The sequence below is a fragment of the Venustampulla echinocandica genome (genome assembly GCF_003357145.1).
Source record: "Venustampulla echinocandica strain BP 5553 chromosome Unknown scaffold_13, whole genome shotgun sequence".
In the NCBI taxonomy this organism is placed as follows: Eukaryota; Fungi; Ascomycota; class Leotiomycetes; order Helotiales; family Pleuroascaceae; genus Venustampulla; species Venustampulla echinocandica.
Genome location: NW_022474218.1, coordinates 233,938 through 256,279, shown reverse-complemented (window position 1 = coordinate 256,279; position 22,342 = coordinate 233,938). Strand labels below are relative to the sequence as shown.

The 22,342-nt window shown below is 48.9% G+C and overlaps 6 protein-coding genes across 6 annotated transcripts; 2 read left to right on the top strand and 4 right to left on the bottom strand.

Moving 5' to 3' along the window:
- Positions 1–157: 157 nt before the first annotated feature.
- On the bottom strand, positions 158–1,189 carry BP5553_10062 (Protein kinase-like (PK-like); the record flags this gene model as incomplete). The annotated part of the gene is made up of 1 exon (XM_032018685.1): positions 158–1,189. The coding sequence occupies one exon, from the start codon at positions 1,187–1,189 to the stop codon at positions 158–160; it is 1,032 nt and encodes a 343-aa protein (XP_031865093.1).
- A 3,592-nt stretch (positions 1,190–4,781) lies between these two features.
- BP5553_10061 (uncharacterized protein) lies at positions 4,782–7,013 on the bottom strand (the record flags this gene model as incomplete). The annotated part of the gene is made up of 1 exon (XM_032018684.1): positions 4,782–7,013. One exon carries the CDS (start codon positions 7,011–7,013, stop codon positions 4,782–4,784), a length of 2,232 nt encoding a protein of 743 aa, XP_031865092.1.
- Positions 7,014–7,455: 442 nt separating this feature from the next.
- BP5553_10060 (uncharacterized protein) lies at positions 7,456–11,799 on the top strand (the record flags this gene model as incomplete). Its single annotated transcript, XM_032018683.1, has 2 exons — positions 7,456–11,694; positions 11,749–11,799. 2 exons carry the CDS (start codon positions 7,456–7,458, stop codon positions 11,797–11,799), a joined length of 4,290 nt encoding a protein of 1,429 aa, XP_031865091.1.
- Positions 11,800–12,540: 741 nt separating this feature from the next.
- BP5553_10059 (Uncharacterized protein) lies at positions 12,541–16,486 on the top strand (the record flags this gene model as incomplete). The annotated part of the gene is made up of 5 exons (XM_032018682.1): positions 12,541–12,587; positions 12,658–12,803; positions 12,867–13,349; positions 13,995–16,111; positions 16,169–16,486. 5 exons carry the CDS (start codon positions 12,541–12,543, stop codon positions 16,484–16,486), a joined length of 3,111 nt encoding a protein of 1,036 aa, XP_031865090.1.
- A 311-nt stretch (positions 16,487–16,797) lies between these two features.
- Positions 16,798–18,728, bottom strand: BP5553_10058 (Phosphotransferase; the record flags this gene model as incomplete). The annotated part of the gene is made up of 4 exons (XM_032018681.1): positions 16,798–17,911; positions 17,961–18,263; positions 18,336–18,353; positions 18,541–18,728. 4 exons carry the CDS (start codon positions 18,726–18,728, stop codon positions 16,798–16,800), a joined length of 1,623 nt encoding a protein of 540 aa, XP_031865089.1.
- A 1,444-nt stretch (positions 18,729–20,172) lies between these two features.
- BP5553_10057 (uncharacterized protein) lies at positions 20,173–21,257 on the bottom strand (the record flags this gene model as incomplete). The annotated part of the gene is made up of 2 exons (XM_032018680.1): positions 20,173–21,128; positions 21,188–21,257. 2 exons carry the CDS (start codon positions 21,255–21,257, stop codon positions 20,173–20,175), a joined length of 1,026 nt encoding a protein of 341 aa, XP_031865088.1.
- Between the last annotated feature and the right edge of the window lie 1,085 nt (positions 21,258–22,342).

Genomic DNA, 22,342 nt, shown 5'->3' with positions numbered 1-22,342 from the left:
TATGTCAGCCAATGCATGGGTGTTGGAACTGATAATTATAGAAAGAACTGCTTCATTAAACCGCGACTCCCGATTTGTTATACGCGTCTATTTCATCTAGCAACAAGATTGCATCCGTATAACTCGCAAATACAAAAGGAGGTGATGATAAGACCTATTAGCATTCTAGAAGCTCGTCAATAGCTAAGAAATCAATGATCTTCTTCACCGCTTGCTCATCCCCCCTGCACGTTTCCTTCAACTCTACATCCACCCAACCGTCCGTAAAGCTGCCTCCGAAATCAACTAAACAGCTATCATCTGTTTCCGAATTAATGAGAATATTATCCGGCTTACCATCACCCCATACCACGCCGATCTCATGCAGCAGATCAATGCTCTGCCTAATCTGCTCAGCCCACTTTCTCCTTCGCCCGCCGGAAATGGCTTGGATACCTTCCATCCTACCCAATGTACGTGCATGCGGAATGAACTCTTCTAAGATCCCAATAATGCCTCCATCATCGTCAAAAATAAAGCCGATTAGTTTGGGTGCTCGGATAGAAGAGGCGTGTTTAGACACCGCAATCTTCTGCAAACACTCGTATTCCCGCTGCACTGCCTTTCCGTAGATAGGCGTCCCAACCTTGCAACACATGTCCTGTCCGTTGACTGAGACTTTGGCTATGAAGCCTGTACCTGGAAGTTTTTTTGCTACGAAAACTTCTCTTGCTGAGTATCTCGGCAAATTTGATTCGAATTTGATGTCGAGATGGAAGGGGCGAAATTTTGGTGGTGGAGGGCTTTCTTGTACTATGTCTGTATTTTCTCCATCTATAACCAGACGAAAATAGAAAGTTTCTGGATTAAGGCGGGAATGCAGATCTATAGGGGATCTTGGAGATCCATTTTCGATCGCTGGCGCTAAACGAGCAAACCTCTGCCATCCAGCTTCGTAGATTATATCGTCGATTTTGTCTTGGACATTTTGTATCTCTTCCTCGTCATCCGCCAGAACTGCTTTACTGTAGCGGGAGAGAAGCGATGTTGTTTGGTCGTCCGGAAGGGGGCCTGGCCACACTGCCACCACAAAGCGTTTGCTGTTACAGACGATAGTAAAGTCATAACCCTGGCCGATTTCTCCATTGACCCCTTGGATGTAATAGTCGAGATTCTTCTCCCACTGAGCTCTATCCTCGCCGGTTGCCATAGCTTTGGTCTAGAGGACTGGACTGAGGATAGAGTAAGTATTTCGCGATGAATATCTCGTCAGAACAGAAAACAGCATGCAGTGTGACCTAATATTATTCGTAGAGGACAAGTGGCATACGAAGTACACGCTAGCCACTAATCCCACGCACGGACACCTTTCTAGACCGAGTAAGACTTCTTGGAGAAGCGCCAGCCAATGTCGGAATTACGCGCCACCTCCCCGGCCCCGTTGCACGTACCTCAAACGTTTGAGCTGATGTGGAGATATAGCAGCAGGCGCGCGCTAATTACTGCACTGAAGCTGGGGTCTTCACTGACTATTCAACCTGGGTACCGCAGAAAGAGCAGTGTCAGCCAGTGGTTCTAGTTGAATTAATGATATGCCACGTTACAGAATTATAATGAGGCTTTCTAGTGGATCGAAAATCATCTTGATTCAACTCTCCTGAACTGGCGGCTCCAACTGGTGAACGTACTTTACCGCCCGTGATCTAGACAAGCACCTCTCATAGAAACGGCGAGCCGTGGGTAGAAAGAGACGCGCTGCTCGGCCATGTATTTAAGTTACGGTCCATCCCTAAACTATGTATACCTCCAACTTCGTCAGCTACTTACTATCTTTTAGCACCTCTCTCGTTATATATCTCAAAACTATTTCGTCACATCTCTTTTATATACGTCTATAAAACCTCACCCTGAGTCACAGCCGAAGAGGATGTGCCACTCGATTAAAACTGTCCACCGCTGCGGGCGGCACGTGTCACGTCACATTGATTACTGTGACGACTCAACCCGGGGTCGCCGTGGACGGGTTATGTGCAGCGATGTTAGGCGTACCGAGTCCAACCAGACCCAGTCGCTCTGTGGCGATGTTGGATGCGCCCATAATGCTATGGGTGGCTACTGGAAGTGCTGCAATTGTTATAATGGACCGAATACGGGGGGCAACTGTTTGCATTCGTACGTGAATGCATATAACCAGAACGAGGTGTGTCAGCATCGTTGCTGCTGGAGTTGTTCACACTGGGGGGCTTAACAGGACAAGGTATGCATAAGCGGGGTTTGATGACCCGAAGTAGGTTGGATAACGCGCTGACATTCTGTGACAGATGCTGCTGCCTTGCTCACTCATCTCTATTCGATATAAGGGGGGTGGCAGTATCGATAGGCGGACGAACTGGTCGTTGAGGCCACCCCTGGTGAAAGAGAGACTGGCGAGCAGGAGGCGCCACCGTTTGGGTCTTACGATTATCCCTATGAGGAAGTGGCTGGACCAACTTATGTGATTGAATCCGAGCCTGCCAGATCCGAACCAGCTTGTGAGGCCTGGCCTGAATCAGCCTGTGAGGAGAAGGAGTCTAAGCCTCTTAGCTTTAATAACACTAGTTGGCTGAGAAGCAAATGAGGGGGTACTATAGTGCAGGAAGGGTAGCGAGCTAGGGTGTGTAACGATAACACACAAGAATGGGCAGTGGACCTCTAGTTGGGTGGGTGAAAGGATTGTTTTCCTAGAATCTGATTAAATTTCTTTTGCTCATGCAAGTCTCATCATGGTGTCAGTGAAATCCCACCCTTGCCGCAGTTGAGACAGCGCGCCTGGAGTGCTTCGGCACTCTGGTTTGGACCACAGAAGGAACAACAACCTCTCAGTAGAGCGTTAGAAAACAGCTGAAGTACATCGAAAGCGAACTCCGGTACATCCTGCAGCGTAGCCCGCAAATTTTCAGCACCGGCGCTTTGCATCATGTGTCGAAAATTTGTTCTAGAATACTCGACAGCGATGGCCGGTAGGGCGTTGGTTGGCATAGTGTAGACATCTGAAACCGTAGATAGGAATTCTTCTAGTATAGGCCCCCTGTCGAGCGTAGATTCGAATCTCTTATCTGCGAGCCCCATCAAAGTCGGCATATCATATTTATCGGCTAAAAATATATTAGAACTTGAACTTGCAACTATAGACGCAGTTCTTTGCTCTCGCTAATCGGTTCGTTATATTTGCCGGTATAAAAGTATTTCAATATTATTTCGACAGAGAGTGGATCATCGTCATCTAGATTAATGACACCTGTATGTGCCTCCTATAAAGAGTGAGATTTCGAGCTAGATGGCTATTATTTTTGAAATAATAACCTTAAAGCCCGCTATACACGCTGTATGCAAAGCCTTCGATTGAGAGCAAACAATCACGCGATGAACTTTCCAAGATCTTTCGCGGTATTTAATAGTTAGATCGGAATAGGTATTATTGTCGAAACACCTGTCTTATATTAGCTACGGCCAGTTCTTACACGAAAGTGAACATGCCGTATAATAATATCTACGACACTTTGTGCTTAGGGTATTATTCAATACGTTTCAAGCCTAGCTAACAATATCTTGCAGGCTCGGAAGTAGAATTAGTATAGCTCTTTTTCGGCCGATTTCCAGGGCTGGGTTGGGCGGCTTTAAGTAGTCGTCTGTCAAAGTTTGAGTTAAGGCGTAGCTTACACTTGGATCCTGAATTACTTACAGAAGGGTGGGGAGCTAGATTTTGACCTTTTAACTCTAAAAATAGGCTGAGCTCTGGTTATGCCCTTTCATAATGCTACTTGTCTTCACGATGTGCGATTCTGTATTTAGATGCCTAGTTCTTTCTACTAAACTTGATTAGTTACAATTAGGTATAGAATAGTAGTAATCGAATTGATTGAATATCTCTAATAATATAAGATCAAAGCCGGCTATATATAGGCAAATGAGTGTTATAGTCAGGTGACTGAAATAAAAGAATTCATAACTATTTTGATGTCGTATAAATGCCCAAAAGCCACTTACTATAGCTATCTATACAAATTACTTTGTGCCAAAATGAGGGGATCTGAATTTAAGCTTGATTACGTACTTAATATATGATTCGGGATGACTCGTAATCGTTAGCTTTGTAGCCTAAGCGTTCTATCCAAATTCTGCGAATATCATTTCTAAAGTACAACCTAAATTGTATCGAAAATGCCCAGCTGCAAGGTATTTGGAGCAGATCCCGTAGTCGCAGATACTGCTCGAGATAAGTTGAGGACTTTGTTACTAAACATAAGGTCGCATTTGTTCGTCGACACTTTCGACTGGCCTTCCTTTCCCGTCCAGTTAACTACAAAGAGTAGAGAAATAGCAGATCAATACGTCTAGGTATATAATCTAAGATATGTGAAATACGAGATACGGGCTTTGCAACTAACGGCTTGTGCGGACTCTTGGTAGAACCCATGTTGCGGAGGTTCTAGGCCTCGAACCTGACCAAGTCAAAGTATTCGCCAAGGTTTCATCACACCGTGATGTGGTGCCTTTGATTGGTGCGTGGTGTTGTCGTGGAGATATGCGCTGGTGTCATGACCTACTATATCTGCTTAAGCGCTGGTGGAAATAGAGACCACAGTATCTAATATCTAATGAATAACAACAGTAATAAGATGATTGATAGCAGCAAGCCTACAATATGTTTGAGAGGTGATCGAAAGTTACATTAATACCCCTGCCTCATGTCTTATATATTCGTACATGTACATAGATTAGCTACTAAGTATACATAACTGGATCATCCACCACCTCGCACACTATACGATACACTTCCGCCACCAAGAAATCCACTCCCCCTTCGCCGCTGGATCACTAGCAGCTTCTTCAATATTGGGCATCACAACCTTTAAACACGCCATCGCCGCTTGCGCGACTTGCCCCTCTAGAGCCACAGGCTGAGCTTCACGTTCCATCTCAGGCAGCCAAGTTCGCAGGACATTCATACACCCCTTCTGGTTGCCAGTCTGTGCGACTCGTCCAAGCATGAAGGCATATAGAACTGGGGACTGGGCCTTGCCACGTTTAGGAGCCATCCTCCAAATATCCCAAAATTCAACCCAGTGCTGGTGTCTCCAGTACAGGTCCAGCAGTCGTATTCTTGACTGGTCTTGGAAGCACTGCAGGTCTAATTTCATTATGAGGATGTGCAGCCTATGCTGCACCGGCGACATCTGGAACGAGGGCAAGTCAAAGGTCTCGGCACCATCTTGATGCAGTGGAACCCCTGGTGACGCTTCAGACTCATTTGGTGACACGGCTTCTTGCAAGCTCACTAGGACCTGGTCATCGAGAACATTGAGACCTTGAGTATGCATAGTTCGAATAATGCTTGTAGCGGCACCAAGGGCAACACGCGAAGGGCCGCTAGAATCGCCATTTTGTCCATCTCGATGGAGAACGCCAGCGAGGAGAAGGGCATAGGATTCTGTCGGGATCGGCGCCATACTTGCGTGAAGCTGGTTAAACAGGTCTATCAGACCAGAGGAATTATAACCTGGATGGCCCAGAGACTGAGCAAAGCAATGCAGCCAGATCAGTGCCCTTGCGTCCGACGCAGTTGGGCTGTCGGATAACGTTCGGTAGAAGCACGAGAGAAACGGAGTCGAAGTATAGTCTGATGACCCAGCGCCGAGGTACTCCAGAGCCTGTTCCTTGGGGACAGCTTCGAGCTTCAAACGGAGCTTGTTGAGAAGGAAATTGCTCCATCTGTCACCTTCAAGTCCTGTGAGGTGGTCTTTAATCTTGTGTAATGTAAGCCTAGCAATTTCATAGTTGCCCGCCTCAATATATTGGTTCACTGACTCGTAAAGCTCTGCTGGCTTGATTGCGCGCAAGGCATCACTAGAGAGATCGTGCAGCAAGACAGGGTCTTGTTGGGGTGTTGGTTCCCCCATCATCTCTAGCCTGCGTGCAAGTGTATGAAATCCACGGGTGCCCGAAACCGTCTGCGAGGTGATGTGATTCGAACTGTGTATTGGCAATGCTATGCTGGGCTCTGTCGGCGCCACATCGTTGCTTATCATCGATTCAGACTCCGCGTTTTCATCCAGGTCAGCTAGTTCCTTGCGATTTGCTCTTTCGAGAATGCCTCCCCAAAGCTTTTCCAGCTCCATCTCATTCCTCTTCTCCTCCGTAAGCATCTGTACCACTATGCGTGTGCCGTCTGATTTTCGGCCAAAACCGACAAAGTCTGACTGCTCAGAAACAGGCTCTGTTTCTGCACTTTCGACAACACCCACGTCAACACATACCCAGCCAGTCCGTATTCCATCATCTACGTTATCGACTGCGGCACTCCCCATAAGCTTTGCCTTCTTGGCCTTTCGTTTCAGTTTCAATTTCAACTCATTCCTCCCCAAAAGTCCATCTGCATTAGGGCGTAGCTTGTATGTGCTTCGTAACCATCGACATAATCGATCTGCAGATACATGTAGATGTTTTTCGCTCCGCGTAGTGCCGATAATCATCAGCAGGTTGGACCCAAGTGCAGGTGGTGGGTCGAGTTTCCGAAGATCAAGGAGGGTGAGATCATCGAGACCAAGATCGATTGATATTTGTTGGAGTAAAGGTTGTAGGACAAGAGGCGGCGATTCTGGCAAATCTGGTATCCTTTGTCGTTCGGACAATGGCTTCGGTGCTCGTTGGGGCGACTCGACTTGAAGATACCATGGAACAGACGACACTTCCACTTCCGCTTCCACTTCCTTTTCGTTCTCGATCACTTCCTCCGGCTGGATTGATTCCAGTGCCTCGATCTCCGCGTCGGAAACGGCCACCTCGCTGTCTCCCCGGCCACTATTTTGGTTTTGGAAGTTCGACTGGCTCGAGAACAGCCGTCTATCTGATTCCGATTGCGACCGAATAGCCCGTAGTGGTAATCGCTGTGGTGATACTCTGAGAGGTAGCCCTAGGTCAGAGGCAAAACGTCGCAACAACGCGGTGCGGCAACTCGCACAGCCATTTGCACGCAAAACCCGTCCCACAACCATTATATTTGCATGGACCGACCCTATTTCGATGCCGATGCAGGTGTCGATGCTGATGTCGACGACAATCGGAGGTATAAGGAACCAAAATTTTAGATATAAAATGGGATAAAAGCGACGCGATGCTCCTCGGCCCCAGCCTAAGGCAGCGTCTCATCACCAAGCAATTTGCGGCTCAGGGGTTTTTTCGCGGCGGACAGCGGCTTTAGCGTGACTTGGTACTTTCGCCCCAAATTTTTTATCGACGCCTCACGACTCAACCTCCTTCATCCTGCCTCCGGAACAGCACAGTGCGACCTGACCACGACCATCACGGTCATTCTGTATCAATACTTACTCTCTTTTTCTACCCTTTTTATAATTTATTAATGCCGTCATTTTGCGCAATTTGGGTCTCGATTCTTTCCCTTTCACGTTCCTTGTACATTACCAATAACTAGAGAAGATGCTCGCACGAGCTGCCCGACGCAAAATCCATCCTCGAGCAATCCGAACCCAAGCTCAAGCCTCCCTCGAGCAACTATGTCTTCCCTGGCTGTGCCCGGTCCGCAATGCCATAACGATACCTGCGTACCGGCAACGGCAAAGATGGATCTCAACCGATGCTGCTTCGCAAAAGCCCGAGTTAAGGAGACGGAGGAACTCGAGCAGCGCGGCGGCCGCGCCACCAAGACGGACAATGGCCACTGCCGTTGATAATATGCCATTAGACGACATTCCATTTGAGGGGTTGGGCATTTACCGCCAGCCTAGTAGCCACAGCTATATTGGAATTAATGGCTTGTCGAATCTGGGGTATACGAATCACTTGGATCCGTACGAGAACGGTTTAGCAAATTCCGAGCAACGCATCAGGGCAAATAAATCAGGGATATCGGGTGATATATCAGAGGTTCTATCGGTATATTATGCCTGTCTCCAGGTTGGGAGGCTTGAGCGCGCAGCGGTTATCCTTCGGCGGGTATTACAGAAAGTGGAAGCGGATACGGACGAGATAGTTGCTCTACACAATCAATACCTCCGCGCTTCGGTCGAGCAAATAATGCTCTCCCCCAGCGAATCGGCACGGCAATCCATCCACAAATGGTTCGAGCTCGAAATAAGGCTGAAGGGCATCCCGCACAATGCTGAAATGGTTGCGTACATGTTAAAGGCGTCACTCCAATCACCAGATGATGCGACCGGCGGAAATAGAAACAGACTTGTCCACCGGTACATGGGGATGGTTGAGGGCCAAGCAGGGTTGGACGTATTGGGATTGAATATCTTGACTGCGGGGGAACTGAATCAGATCAATCATATCTGCCCGAAATACAACTTGGCCGAAGGATTTGAAGAGGATTTTGAGGACGATTTTGTCGATTCCGGTCATGTTTCACCAGAGCCATCGGGTAAGGAAGCGCTTCTTCCCGGTGTCCGTCCTACTGGGCAGAAAGGGCTGGGTTTGAAGGCGTTAAAAAAGGCACTTTCATTGTTTTCCGCCAAACCTGGCGAAGGACTCGGCATGGCTAGTAAGAGTCCCGAAGAAAGACGACAAGTTCAAGAACAGCTTGAGGAAGATGCAGTAGGCTCTGCAGTCGAACGTTGGAGGGAAGAGGATGCAGCCATGAAAAAGATGGGAATGGACTCGGCAATGCAGTCAAAGTCTATAGGTGCCAGGATGTGGAATTGGCAATTAGGTTTGGAGAAATACTTGGAGGAAGAAATTGCTAGGGTCGAAATCGCAGAAGCAGGGGAGGTATTGAACGATGCGGACGAGGAACGTTGTCTCTACGGGCCGTTTCTGCGAATCCTTCCTACTGATAAACTCGCTGCTGTGACTATCCTTACAACGATGAGCCAACTGGGCATGGCTGGAGCGGATAGAGGCCTGGTTCTCTCTCGCATCATTTTAAAGCTTGCCGGCGCTGCCGAAGATGAAAGCGTCTTTGAGGCCATCCAGCAAAACATCAAAAAGGGTGTTTGGTCAAAAAAAGCCGTCGAGCGCCTCGACATAGAAAATCTAAAGAAGTTGTCACGAAATCGGGGTGGTGGCTTCGCAAGCACAGTGGTAAATGAGGTATGGATGGGAAAGGGCAAGCAAGACGAGGAGAAAATGACACCCTTCGTTTGGAAACAATGGCCTTTGGCCATAAAGGCGAAAGTGGGTGCATTTCTAATGTCTGCCCTGATTGAAGTTGCTATGTTTCCTGTGGAGGTGCAACACGCAGTAACCCATCGGCCGATGTCGCAGCTTCAACCTGCCTTTGCACATGCATTCCAGTATAGAATGGGCAAGAAGTTTGGCGTTGTTGTCGCCAGCAAAGCCATGGTGGAAGGGCTGAAGCGGGAACCCGTTCACAGTCTGCTTGCAAAGCATCTTCCGATGGTCGTCGAACCAGAGCCTTGGACCCTCTTCAACAAAGGTGGATTCCTTGTACATCCGGGGAAGTTGATGCGGGTTAAGCAAGGTGACAGTGATCAAAGGTTCTATGCCGAAGCCGCCATCGGACAAGGCGATATGGTTGAACTGTGCGAGGGGTTGGATGTGCTTGGCAAGACAGAATGGAGGATCAACCAGCCAGTCTTCGAAGTTATGCTGGAGGCCTGGAATAGTGGAGAGGCCATTGGCAACATCTCGCCTGAAAATCCGAAGCTAGAGATACCACCGGAGCCGGAGGCTTCCTCAGATCCACTCATACGACGCCGCTGGATGCGAGCAGTAAAAGCCATAGAGAACCAACGGACAGGTCTACACTCGCAGCGATGTTTCCAAAACTTTCAACTCGAGATCGCGAGAGCACTAAGAACCGAGTCGTTCTACTTCCCTCACAATATAGATTTTCGAGGACGCGCTTATCCCATACCACCTTACCTAAACCACATGGGGGCAGATCATTGCAGAGGTCTTTTAAGGTTCGGCAAAGGAAGAGAGCTTGGCGAAAGTGGTCTCAGGTGGCTCAAGGTCCATCTATCTAATGTATTCGGATTCGACAAGGCTAGTCTCAAGGACCGTGAAGATTTCGCTGACGACCACATGGGAGACATATATGACTCCGCCTTAAATCCTTTGAATGGGAAAAGATGGTGGCTGAAGGCGGAAGATCCATGGCAATGTCTGGCTGTTTGCATAGAACTGAGAAACGCCGTCGAATCTCCGGACCCGACTCGGTTCATATCTCACCTGCCAGTTCACCAAGATGGGACCTGCAACGGATTGCAGCATTATGCAGCCTTAGGCGGTGACATTTGGGGCGCCAAACAAGTCAATCTTGAGCCTGGCGACCGGCCTGCTGATGTTTATACTGCAGTTGCCGACATGGTCATGGAGGGTGTAGCCCGAGATAAGCTCAAAGGAGACCCATTTGCCCTTGTACTCGATGGAAAAATTACTCGCAAGACGGTTAAGCAAACGGTCATGACAAATGTTTACGGCGTTACCTTTATTGGGGCAAGAGATCAGGTCAAGAAGCAGCTTGTTGCGGCCTATCCTGACCTCCCAAACGGGACTGTCGTAAACCCTCTATCGCTATCATCGTACATTGCGAAGAACATTTTTACAGCTCTCGGCAACATGTTCCGAGGTGCCCACGACATTCAATACTGGTTCGGAGAGTGTGCTAGTAGGATATCAACGTCCTTGACGCAATTGGAGATGGATAGGATCTGTCATGAATGGCCAGGCTTGTCCGACCCGGATGCTAAGTCTCGGGGTAAGTCGTTGAACAAAATCGACGACTGGGCGCAGTTCAAATCCACAGTCATATGGACCACTCCTCTGAACATGCCAGTTGTACAACCGTATCGATCCTCCAAGTCGAAGACTGTCTCAACGAACATGCAAAACGTCTCGCTTTCACAGCCTCACCGGACCCACCCGGTTAGCAAACGGAAACAACTCCAGGGCTTCCCACCGAACTTCATCCACTCTCTAGACGCGACACACATGCTCCTCTCGGCACTCAAGTGCGATGAAATCGGGCTCTCATTTGCTGCAGTCCACGACTCATTCTGGACGCATGCTGCGGACATCGAGAAAATGAACACTATTTTAAGAGATTCTTTTATCAAAATCCACAGTGAAGATGTCATCGGACGCTTGGCGGCTGAATTTAACGCGCGATATAAGGGTTCCATGTATCTTGCCCATGTCCGCAAAAATTCGCCTGTGGGGGAAAAGATTTTTAAATGGCGGAAAGAAAGAGCAAAGCTGGATAGGGCAACATCAATCCGTGCCGGGAAAACAAAATTGCCAAAAGCCCCCAAACTTTCGGAGCTAGTTCTGGAACTAAAACGCCAAAAACTAATAAATTCATCAGACCCCAATGAGGTTGAGGAAGGTAAGAATATGACGACGCCTACAACCATCTTTGCGGAATTATCTGCAGAGGCAGATCTGGCTCCCGAGCCTGAGTTAGATGAGGTTGCCATTGGAAGGATCACTGGAGAGCCGTCACAGCGCGCTACTGCCTCGGATGGTGAAGTAACTGATCCCGTTATCGATGAGGAGCAAAGCGATTTGTCGTCCGGCACTACCCAAACAGATGTTGCTCTAGATGAGGACAATGAGGATGTCGGACGGACCTCCGAGGCACCAGAAGATCCTTTGTCGACATTTGAGAAGCACCTGGCAAAGGGGGGAGGGGCCCGGTCCATACAGATACCTGTCTGGCTTCCTTTGACTTTTCCTCCTGTTCCCAAAAAGGTATGTTTATTCCCCGTTGTATGCAAGACCAGCCATCTAACCTCATGGATATAGGGGGAGTTTGATGTCTCGCGACTCAAGGACAGCCAGTACTTCTTTTCGTGAATGTATATTTTAAGCGGCCAATCGGTAGAGCAAGGCGTAATAGTGTCTCGGATTAGGGTTCCGTCCCGTCGGAGCATTCGGAAAAGGAGTTCGGATACACTTTGGTTTCCCTCGTCTGCATAGAACGACGGTTGTTTGCATTTCAAGGATAGCGGGGGGTTTTGGGCTCTTCTGTATTTTTATTTTCCTCGGTTCCAATGGCAATTGGAGCCAGCCAATGTCGTTGGCTTGTAGTATTACCAGCATACATCCAGCCAGCCCCTGTCATGCAATTACGAGGGTCGAAACAGGCAAAATCTCAATAGAGTATATATAGGGACTGCTTAATACACGGCACTTTCGGTTCTAAAAATGTACAACCACACATATCTCTACCCCTGGGTGCCAATTGCCACGATACTATGTAAGGGGTCTCGATGTCGGCCGATGATCCTTGAAGTTGCTACCTAGATAATTAATTTGGATCTAGAAGCAGAACATGTGTCCACTTTGTCCAAGCCTCCAGCGGAGGCAGGCCGGCCTCCGCATCTCCGTCACCTTAACACAAGAGATTCTCCTCAAGATGAATATCTCCCCGTCTTGGGCGAGGAAGCTTTCTACCGTAGCGGGGAAAAGGAAAACGCGCGCATACAAGAAGCACCAAAAGGAACCCGTTCAGCGATACCCCGGGCAAAGTTGCAGATTACAACCACGAACCTCTCGTTTCACATATATATCGTTTTCGGGATTATTCGCTACGACATGGCAACTTTCTTCAATCCCGTGGCTCTGCTGTTGCTGCTTGCAGCGTGAGTGTTGATTATTACTTTGATTTTCGGCACTAGCCCCAGTATGATATGTTAGGCTTACGAGACATAGGCAGTGTGTCGCCGGTGCTGTGATTGATGCAAATGATGGGCGCCCTCATGACATCACTACTGTTCATCTCACGACTGTGACTATTACAACTCCGCCTTTACACACATGCTACACTAAGACTATTGCCACACCAAAGCACGGCGGAGGTAAGATATATGCCCTGCCACTCTCTCCACACTTATAGAATGTCTTCCTGATTGAGATTCTAGACTGCCCGGACTTGTCGACTTGTGGATATGCGCCTGCGTGCATTCGTGAAACGACAACTACTGTCCGCGTCCCTCCAGCAGACCCTCGATGCTCGGAGACACCAACGGTTGTGACTCCTGGGCCATGTGAAACCTGTGCCACAGGTTGCCGCTGGGACACATCAACTGTATGGGCAACACCAACAGCATATAACGGGCCTTCAATATGGAAAGGCGGGCCAACACTGGCAAGCGGTCCTCGACGAAGAGACACTGCAGTAGCAGCTCCCAAGCCATCCTGTGCAACCACACTATACAAAGCTGCCACTGGAGGGGGTACTGGCTTTATCACAACCTACCACCCATTGACGGAGACGAGGATTTCCTTGGTGAACTGTGGGGGTTGCAGCTTGGTGATTTCGGAGCTTCAGGGCGTCGGCCCCCAGATTACTCGTACAGCTACGGTGACTGATCTTGCGCCTGCCGTGTTTACGACATTTTCTTGTATGTGAGGGAGGGCTAGAAAAAAGGTGAGGGACGATGTGCCATTTGTATTCAACATTTGTGATATGGTATAGGTAAGACACCTAGGAATATAGCAAATTATGCCTAGAAAGCCATATGTAGATCTAAATAGCTGCTTAAGCGTTGTCGTTTGAAATGTTGATGTTTGGTAAAACTTTATGGAAAATTCTAAGGATTGAGTGAAATTGACGTCAATTGTTTGAAACGGAGTTGGTTTATTCATAAAGGTAGAATCAGCAGCGTGGAGTAGTGCCAACGTATTAGGGGTCAGAGTATGTGATTTGCATATCCACAGAAATTAGGTAGCCAGTACAAAAGGTTCTTCGACCACCCCGTGTTGGTATCCTAGTGCTCAGTAATATTTGTAATTTCTATTCGAATGGATAATAAAAATACTACTCTTGGCCGGGCGCTCGTAGACAGAGCGTGTGGCGATGATGCTCATGACCATAGGTATTCTAATGTTGTAGAATACAAAACCATACGATAACATTACAGAGTAGAGCTAACGTTTAGGGTGTGACACTAATAAGCGGTTTGCATATAACATGTGATATGCTGGGACACAACTCATAAGAACACACCCTTGCTCGTGCTGGATCTACCTCCTGACTCTCGCGCTAGCCCCGAAAGGTTTCGCGACTGGAAATTCGTCAAGCTTCATCATCGGCATCGAAGCAAAACAGAACAACAACAACAATACCGCGACCATGCCTGTTGTCAAAGGAGGCGTCTGGACGAATATCGAAGACGAGGTGCTTAAGAGCTCGGTCAGCAAATACGGACTCAACCAGTGGGCGCGAGTCTCGTCGCTTCTTGCGCGCAAGACACCAAAGCAATGTAAAGCGCGATGGGCAGAATGGCTCGACCCGGGTATTCGAAAGATTGAGTGGAGCAAGGAAGAAGATGAGAAGCTGCTTCATCTTGCCAAGTTGATGCCCACACAATGGCGCACGATTGCACCTATGGTTGGGCGGACCGCTTCCCAGTGTCTTGAGCGTTACCAAAGGCTGCTTGATGAGGCCGAACAGAAGGAAGCTGGGGAGCTGAGCTTAGCAGGGCCGGATGGAGGGGAGACCAAAGCACCATCTGCGGACGATGTACGGCGCCTGCGACCTGGTGAGGTCGACCCCGACCCGGAATCGAAGCCCGCTCGCCCTGATACGATCGATCTGGACGAAGACGAGAAAGAAATGCTGAGCGAGGCTCGTGCTCGCCTAGCAAACACCCAGGGCAAAAAGGCCAAACGGAAGGCTCGTGAGCGTCAGTTGGAGGAGTCGAGAAGATTGGCGGTTTTACAGAAGCGTCGTGAGCTCAAAAATGCAGGCATCAACATCAAGGTGACCAACCGGAAGAAGGGCCAAATGGACTATAACGCGGATATTCCTTTTGAAAAGAAGGCCGCGTCTGGATTCTATGATACAGAAGAAGAGGATGTTCGAAATGAAAGGGAAAGAGAAGCGTTCGACCCTCGCAAGCAACAACTTGCAAACAAACGGAAGGGAGACCCGGAGGAGGACCCGGATCGAAAGAGGCGAAAGGGAGAAAAGGAGGCTCCGTCGGCGTCTTATACTGCGGCTATGAAGGCAGGCCAGCTACAGAAGATTCGAGAGGCAGAACAAAGTAGTAAGCGGAGGGCATTGGTTCTCCCGTCGCCACAAGTTGGAGAAGGAGAATTGGAAGAAATTGTCAAGATGGGCATGATTGGAGAGAGGGCGAATATCATGGCTAGATCAAGTGAGAATGATGCAACAAGAGGCCTTGTCAATACCTACTCCACGATCAACAGTGGGGCTCCTATACGGACACCACGGGCGCCTGCCCAAGAGGATCATATTGCTAATGAAATTCGGAATATAAGGGCGTTGACGGAAACACAGTCATCCCTTCTGGGTGGGGAGAATACACCTTTATATGAAGGGGCGGGAAGCACTGGTTTCGATGGAGTAACACCCCGGAGGCAGCATATGGAAACCCCTAATCCTATGGCGACCCCTTTCCGACAAGCGACAAATGGAGTCGGAGCGACACCAATGAGGCCTCCAGCGCTACCCGGTGCGACACCTATGCGCACACCTCGCGATCCTTTTGCTCTCAATGCAGATGGCGACATGCAGTTGGTTGGCGCGACCCCCAGAGATATTAAATTAGCAGGAACGGCCATGAAGCATAGATTGAAGCAAGGGCTTGCTTCCTTGCCGAAGCCCAAGGATACTGATTGGGAGCTGGAGCTACCAGACGAACAAGAGGAGTCCGCTGGCGTTGAAGAGCTTTCGGAGGAAGATGCGGAGCTGCGAGACAGGAGGAACCGAGAATTGCGGGAAGCGCAGGAGAAGCTGGACTTCAAAAGACGGACTAAGGTCATGCAAATGGGCTTACCTCGTGCTTCCGCCGTTGATATTGATGCTATCATCAAGAACGCATCTAATATCTCTGACCCAGTGGTAGCTGCTATCGAACGAGAGGCGGCACTACTTATTGCCAACGATGCGCTCAGGTATCCTCTCGCTGGTGCAAAAGTCAAAGGAACCCCTCAAGTCCTTGATACTATTGATGACGACGCTCTGGCCCAAGCCCAGCTAGAAATCATGCGAGCAGTACCGAAAGAAATATCGGAAGCAGGATCTGAAATCTTCCAAGCAGCCTGGGAAGACGCTCATAGCTCCTCCCTACTACCAGGGCTAGGCGGCTATGGTGACGACGAAATTGACGAGCACCAGATGCTAGTCGAAGCATTCGATGTAAGTCTCAATCCATCGTGTTAACCCCTACAATCCAACCAACTAACATCACCTCAGAATGTCCAAGATTCCATCGTCGCCAGCGCCGAAAAGGGCAACAAAACTGAGAAGAAACTCACGCTGCACCTAGGCGGCTACCAAAACCGCTCCAAGATCTTAAGAAATAAGATCAGTGAAGCAGACGACGCGTTGGGCAAGGCTACGCGGTCGTTGGATTCATTTAGGACCCTGCAGATTTCTGAGGAGGCCGCGATTCAGAGGCGGCTAGAGGCGCTGAGGGACGAGGTGGCTTTCATTAGTAAGCGGGAGAGGGAGGCGCAGGATTTATATAAAGCGAGGAAGGAGGAGTTAGATGGTTTGAGTGTGGTGGGGTAGATTACTGAGTTCTAAGGAGGGCTTTGTTGTAAGATTAATATCGTCTTCACAGTGGTTAGAACGGCTATTGCATAGTGAATCTGGCGAAATGTATCGGTATTGGGACTCAATACACCTATGTCCAGTTGATTTTTCTACCCTGGGCTGGTTGGCCTTCTCTATTGGCCGCTAACTAGCACTTGAATTCTATCTCCAGTGCCAACTACTAATAATGGTGCCCATAAAGTCGACCTTACGTCAACTCCCCGAGCTCCCAAACTTTGAGTTCGCTACCTCTCATAGTGACTCAAAATCCATGGAGTCATAAATTCTCATGTTGACGTATCATTCATAATACCCATGACAGTCCCTGCTAAAATGCCGGCGCCAATAATCCCCCCATCATGACAAGGCGTCAAGAGTACCCTCGGCACCTTAGAACCTGCAAACTCCACATCCATAATAACGTCCAGGAAGCGCTGACAATCCTCTAGGTAATCCTGGAAATGCACAATACAGCCCCCTGTATATCCCACCATCAATTCTTCCACCTGGTTCGCTGGTGAAATAGGCATAGGTGCAGTATTACCATTTTGACGTGGGGAGTGCACTGGCAAACACGTAAAGTCCACTTCATCGGCACAAGCTAACAACCCGATAATAGCTGCGGCTGCCATGCCTGCGGCGCGGACTTGTATCGCCTTGCTGATTTTGAAGACTATTTCGGCGGCTTCTTGCGTCCATTGCCATGCACCCTCGCCATCCTGACTGGGCAATTCGGATTCTAATTGTCTAAGCATGGAGGGCTCGATGTTGCTTAGGTGAGGGCCGAGATTCCCCAGGAATGTGGTGGTTATGCCGTGTCTTATGAGGAGTTTAGCGGGGAGAGAGGAGATGGGGATGTGCAAGTGATTTGTGAAGTAGTCTAGGATTATGAGACGTCCGAGTTCACCGAGATAGCGGCCTGCGGTCATGTATTCGAAGGGCTGAAACCCGGGGACTTCGCCTTGAGAGTCGAGGATCGTGTCCCAGTATGTAATGAAGTTTAGTTCTTTGAGTGGGACTGCGGTTCCGTTGATAGACCATTCTGTGTTGACCGTAATTTTGAGGTCCTCTGAAGGGGCCCTATCGTCCAGGACTTTGAGATCCGTGGGTCTCTTGCTAGGATGTAGTTTGTTAAGAGCGAGGGGAATGGTGGCATTGCATCCTGTGCCTACAATTACAGCCATTGCTGCTTTGCGGCGGGCATTGCTGCGGAATTGGTAGGCGAAGGAGACGAGTGTTGCTACAGCATCATTCACTATGGCGGTGATCCTGATTCGGGGTAACGATGGGTCTCGAACGCTTTCGTAGCCTTCTAAGAGCAGTTTGCCTAGGTCAAGGTTGGAGGTAATGGCAAACCCCTTTCCCATTGACATAAGCGTAGCTTTAGATAGCGTGTGTTGGCTAGAATAAATATAAGTATATGTTAAATTACCCATGGGAGAGCACCTACATCATGGGGAACGAGAATGTAACTCCAAGGGGAATCTGGTCTGGTAATTTTCCATCCCATATTCGGCATCCTTCACGCACAATCTCCGCTATACACGTCCCGATCCACGCAAATAAATCTTCAGCTTTGTTATTCTTTAGCTGCTCTCCTATCGGCCATGACTTTTCCAAGTGTCTCTGGACACTTGGCTGAGGGTTAGACCCAGCATCTGTAGAAGCTTTTCCGTTCAAGTCTGAAGCTTCTGACTGGGGATGTGGAAGGCTCAATAACTCTATAAAGCCCACTCTAAGGTTGGTTCCTCCACTAGGTCAAGGTTAGGTTGTGACATGGAGATGGAGATGGAGATGGCTAAAGACGGGCCTCGTGGCTACTCACATGTCAATCGCCAGGTACCTTTTGAGATTGTCAGCACAAAGATACTTATACATAAGTACACATAAACGCAAACTATCACTACCCCTTATTGCCAATTACGTCTCCTCCTGAGACATAAAACGGGAACGGGATCACATGACTAAAACACAAATACAAGGTACCTATGTACAGTACATAGGGAGAATTGCCCCTGGGCGTGACTTACTGGCCGTCAACATCCCCCTCGAACCTCAAAACCTCCTCCGAGATCGGCGTAGACAAAAACTGGTTCTTGGATTCTTTAGCAAGCCTTGTGAAGGTGGAAGCTAGGCTTTTGGCCAGTTTATGGATCTTTGCGGCGTCAACATCCAGAGGGCTTAAGAAAGCATCCAGAGGCTGCTCTGTCGAAACCATTGTAGTGAGACAAAAGGAGACAGCTGCATTACAAGCGATGGTATGCTATGGTGCAGCCTCGTTTGGCACGCGCCTCGTTTGGCACGGTGTGTTGCGGGAGAATGTCTGTGCTGTTTGTCTCTCAGCTCAACAAGTAAATGTAGGTCGCAACGAGTGTCGGTTTGATCTGAATTGATCTGATTTGGTGGTTTGTTTGTGCCTGCAGTGGGCGTGCAGTGCAGCTTTAGTTTACAGTTCTTAGGTTACCTAAGTAGTGTGAATGTGATACAGCTGAGGCTGGGATGTGAAGAGAGAAAGGAGCGATCAGCGTTCCGATGCCTTCAGCGCGTCATTTGACAAGTGAGACAACCCATACCGCGCTGCACATCGTTGAACATCACCAACTACCTACAGAGGGAACAACAACTCCCCATGTTCCTTTCGCCTGCGATATCTCTATGATGTCTCCGAGCGATACAAAGATGCGCGACGTAGACTTCAGCCTTGAGAAGGGCGGGCACGATCAAGAATATCAAGAATTACATAGCGACAGCGATGCGACTATGCCACCGCGAAACCGATACCGTACCTGGACCTCTGGATTTCTCATTGTCGCCCTCATTTACCTCCTCATATCCCTCGGGTCAAAGGCACCAAAGCTTTTCCGCCCCTGTGGAAAACATGGTGCGAGGTTGGGTAGCTCAAGTTCGCAGCATGTCTCGACTGATATCGATCGCCCCCGTGTTCCGCTTGAGGCACATATAATGAGCAAATGCCCAGATGCACAGGTTAGCTTTCCCAGCTCGTTAGCAGGAGAAGAGAAGTTATATTAGCCCCGAGCTACATATGTCATATCCAAACCTCAGGTAACACACTTCATGCGTACAAACACTAACCATTTTCACCAGGACTGCCTCAAAATGCTCGTCCTCCCTACCATGCAACGCGTAGTCGACAAAGTCACATTTACTCTCTCCTACATTGGGACACCTACCGACAACGATGGCGTGGATTGCATGCATGGGCCCGCAGAATGCTTGGGGAATATCATCGAGCTATGCGCTGCCTCGCTCTACCCAGACCCGAAAACATACCTAGGCTTCACTATGTGCCTGACGAGAGATTACAAGGATATCCCACAGAAAAGCTTAGTGCAGGATTGTGCATTAGAGCATGGGATTGATTTTAACAAGTTGAATGAGTGTGCCGTGAAGGACGATGGGGGTTTCGGGGTGGGGATGTTGAGAGATAGTGTGAGGAGGAGTATTGAGGTATGTCTACTGCTCTATTTCCGTTGCTGTATAAGCTGCTATTTGGAAAGTATGCGAGCAACAATGCTAATATTTATGTCAATAGGCCGGCGTCACGAAATCATGCACAGTTCGACTGGACGAGAAAATCTACTGTATTCGAGACGGGGGGGACTGGTCAGAATGTCCCAACGGAGCAGGAGTCAACGACCTCGTCATTGCGATTGAGAAGCTATATCGCTCTTCTTCAGAGGCTCAAAAACCTCCGTCCATAGCTCACTAGCTTCCCCAACTGTATAATGCATTTCTAAGCTCTCCATCCCAGCGTCCTCATCACCTTGCATATGCTCCAGCGTCTCCACAATGTTCTCCAACCCCACCGCCTTGCCCGTGGCCTGCGTCGCGCCGGCCTCCAGCGCCACATGCACAATATGTATATGGAAATGGTAGTACGTAGGCTGGTAGTGCACGTATAGCTTCAGCTGATCCTTCTCGATCCCCTTCTCCGCATAGCACTTCACCGTTGCGTCCAGCAACTTCTCCCTCATCTCCCTCAACCATTTAACATGGCTCTTCCTCAAATCCCTCAAGCTCCAGATATCCCTCCTCTCCACCAATGCTAGCAAATGCAAACTCGCCATGGTCTTGCGGTCCCAATTCAGATCCGGCAGCAAAAGAAACCCTTCATCGCCAGCGGATCCGAGGGGTGTCCGGTATATGACATCTTCCGCTTCGGTCTTGCCTTCTATGATGTTGTAGACCCAGTTTAGCCGCCCATCTGCACGTTTACTTTCTATGTATGGTTTTATTTTCGAGAGGTAGATAGCTGGTGTTTCACGCACTAGTCGCACACCCTGCGCGGAGTACTTCTTGATATGTTGGGCGGTGCAGGGGTATATTAGGTTTATCTTTAGGTCTGAGAGTCCTTCTTCGGACGTCGATGTTTTGGTAGGTGGTGGTGGTTGTTGGGAATTGGAGGGGCCGTGTCCCGGAGACAAGGCTAGGTACCAGAAGTATATGTCGTTTGCGCCTAGGTTTTCGAGGGTTGATAAGGTGGACGGGAGGGTTGAGAGGTAGGAGGGCGAGTTGGGGAACGGTGCTCGCTCTAGGATTAGGATTGCGGGTTGGGAGTTGATGTTGCCATGGAGGGCTATTCGGCGTCCTGCTTGGTCTGTAACTTGGTTAGTATTTGTGTTTGGGGTTGGTGGGTTTGGCGGGGGAATATAGTACCTTGATTGAGAACGCGCTCGAATTTGAAGGAGGGGATGAGGGCTTCTGCGGATGATTTGCTGTGTTCCATTACGCCGCTGTAATTTGCAAAAGATAAGAAGAGCAGAGGTTGTTGAATCGTGTTGTATTTAAATATCAAATGGCATATAAGTAGAAGTCGAGGTGGGGTTCTGGAGCTTCAGCACAAGCAGCGAAATAGGCGGTGAGGGGTGGTAGAACCTCAACCAAGCACAACATCCCGCCATCCCGCCATCACGGTTCACACTGGCCTCACTCCAGTGCTGAACGACACAATAGACGTCTACATTGGTTTGAGAGACATTTCAGCCATTTCCCGCACATATAACCAGTCAACCGTATTAAACCCCTAAACCATTCATATGCCATCCATATCTACACAATAAACCGCGTTACAATCCCCCCCGGTATGCTAGATACCAGCCAGACTGATGCCAATCAAGGATTCCCAACCCCCAAATAGGCATTGAATTTAGCAGCGAAGAAGTCCTAAAACTCTTTAACAGTTCTGAAATGGCAGAACTCCGGACTACCCTCAAAAGTAATATCAAGAATTGACTTCTTTCCAATACCGGCTACTTTTGTTAAAACATCGCGTCGTTGCTAGGAACCTTTCCAAAATATTCGTGTCGCTGGTCCCTGTCCGCACATAGTCCTTATAATAAAAGTCGGAGCGAATCCACACAGCCTGAATTTCCTAGACACGTACAAATTAAGAAGTTAAACTTCGCTGGCGATCCATTAGCGTATCTGGAAGCGTTGGTCGTACAAATCCAATCGGTTGCCTGGGATCGACGTCGTAGCTCTTACAACGTCCGACAAACTTGTGGTTCCTACAGCATACCCCAGAGAGTTGCTACCTGTACTATATTCGAAGGCATAATAAACAAGATACCATCGCAGAGGGCAGACCAAGCCTCACAAGTCGTAAGGCGAGGCTCGTGCGGCAGCAGGCAGCGTAGGCTGCAGGCGTTGCCTGATGCGATGTTGAAACTCGGCGGCGTTCCAATCCAATCAATTGAAGTCAATCCAATCTGGACATTCGAGTCAGAGCGAGGCGTACGTCTTCAAAAGAGGCCTTCATCAACCATCTCTTTTTCTATTATTATGCTCTTTGGCTTGTTTGTCTGCAGTGAT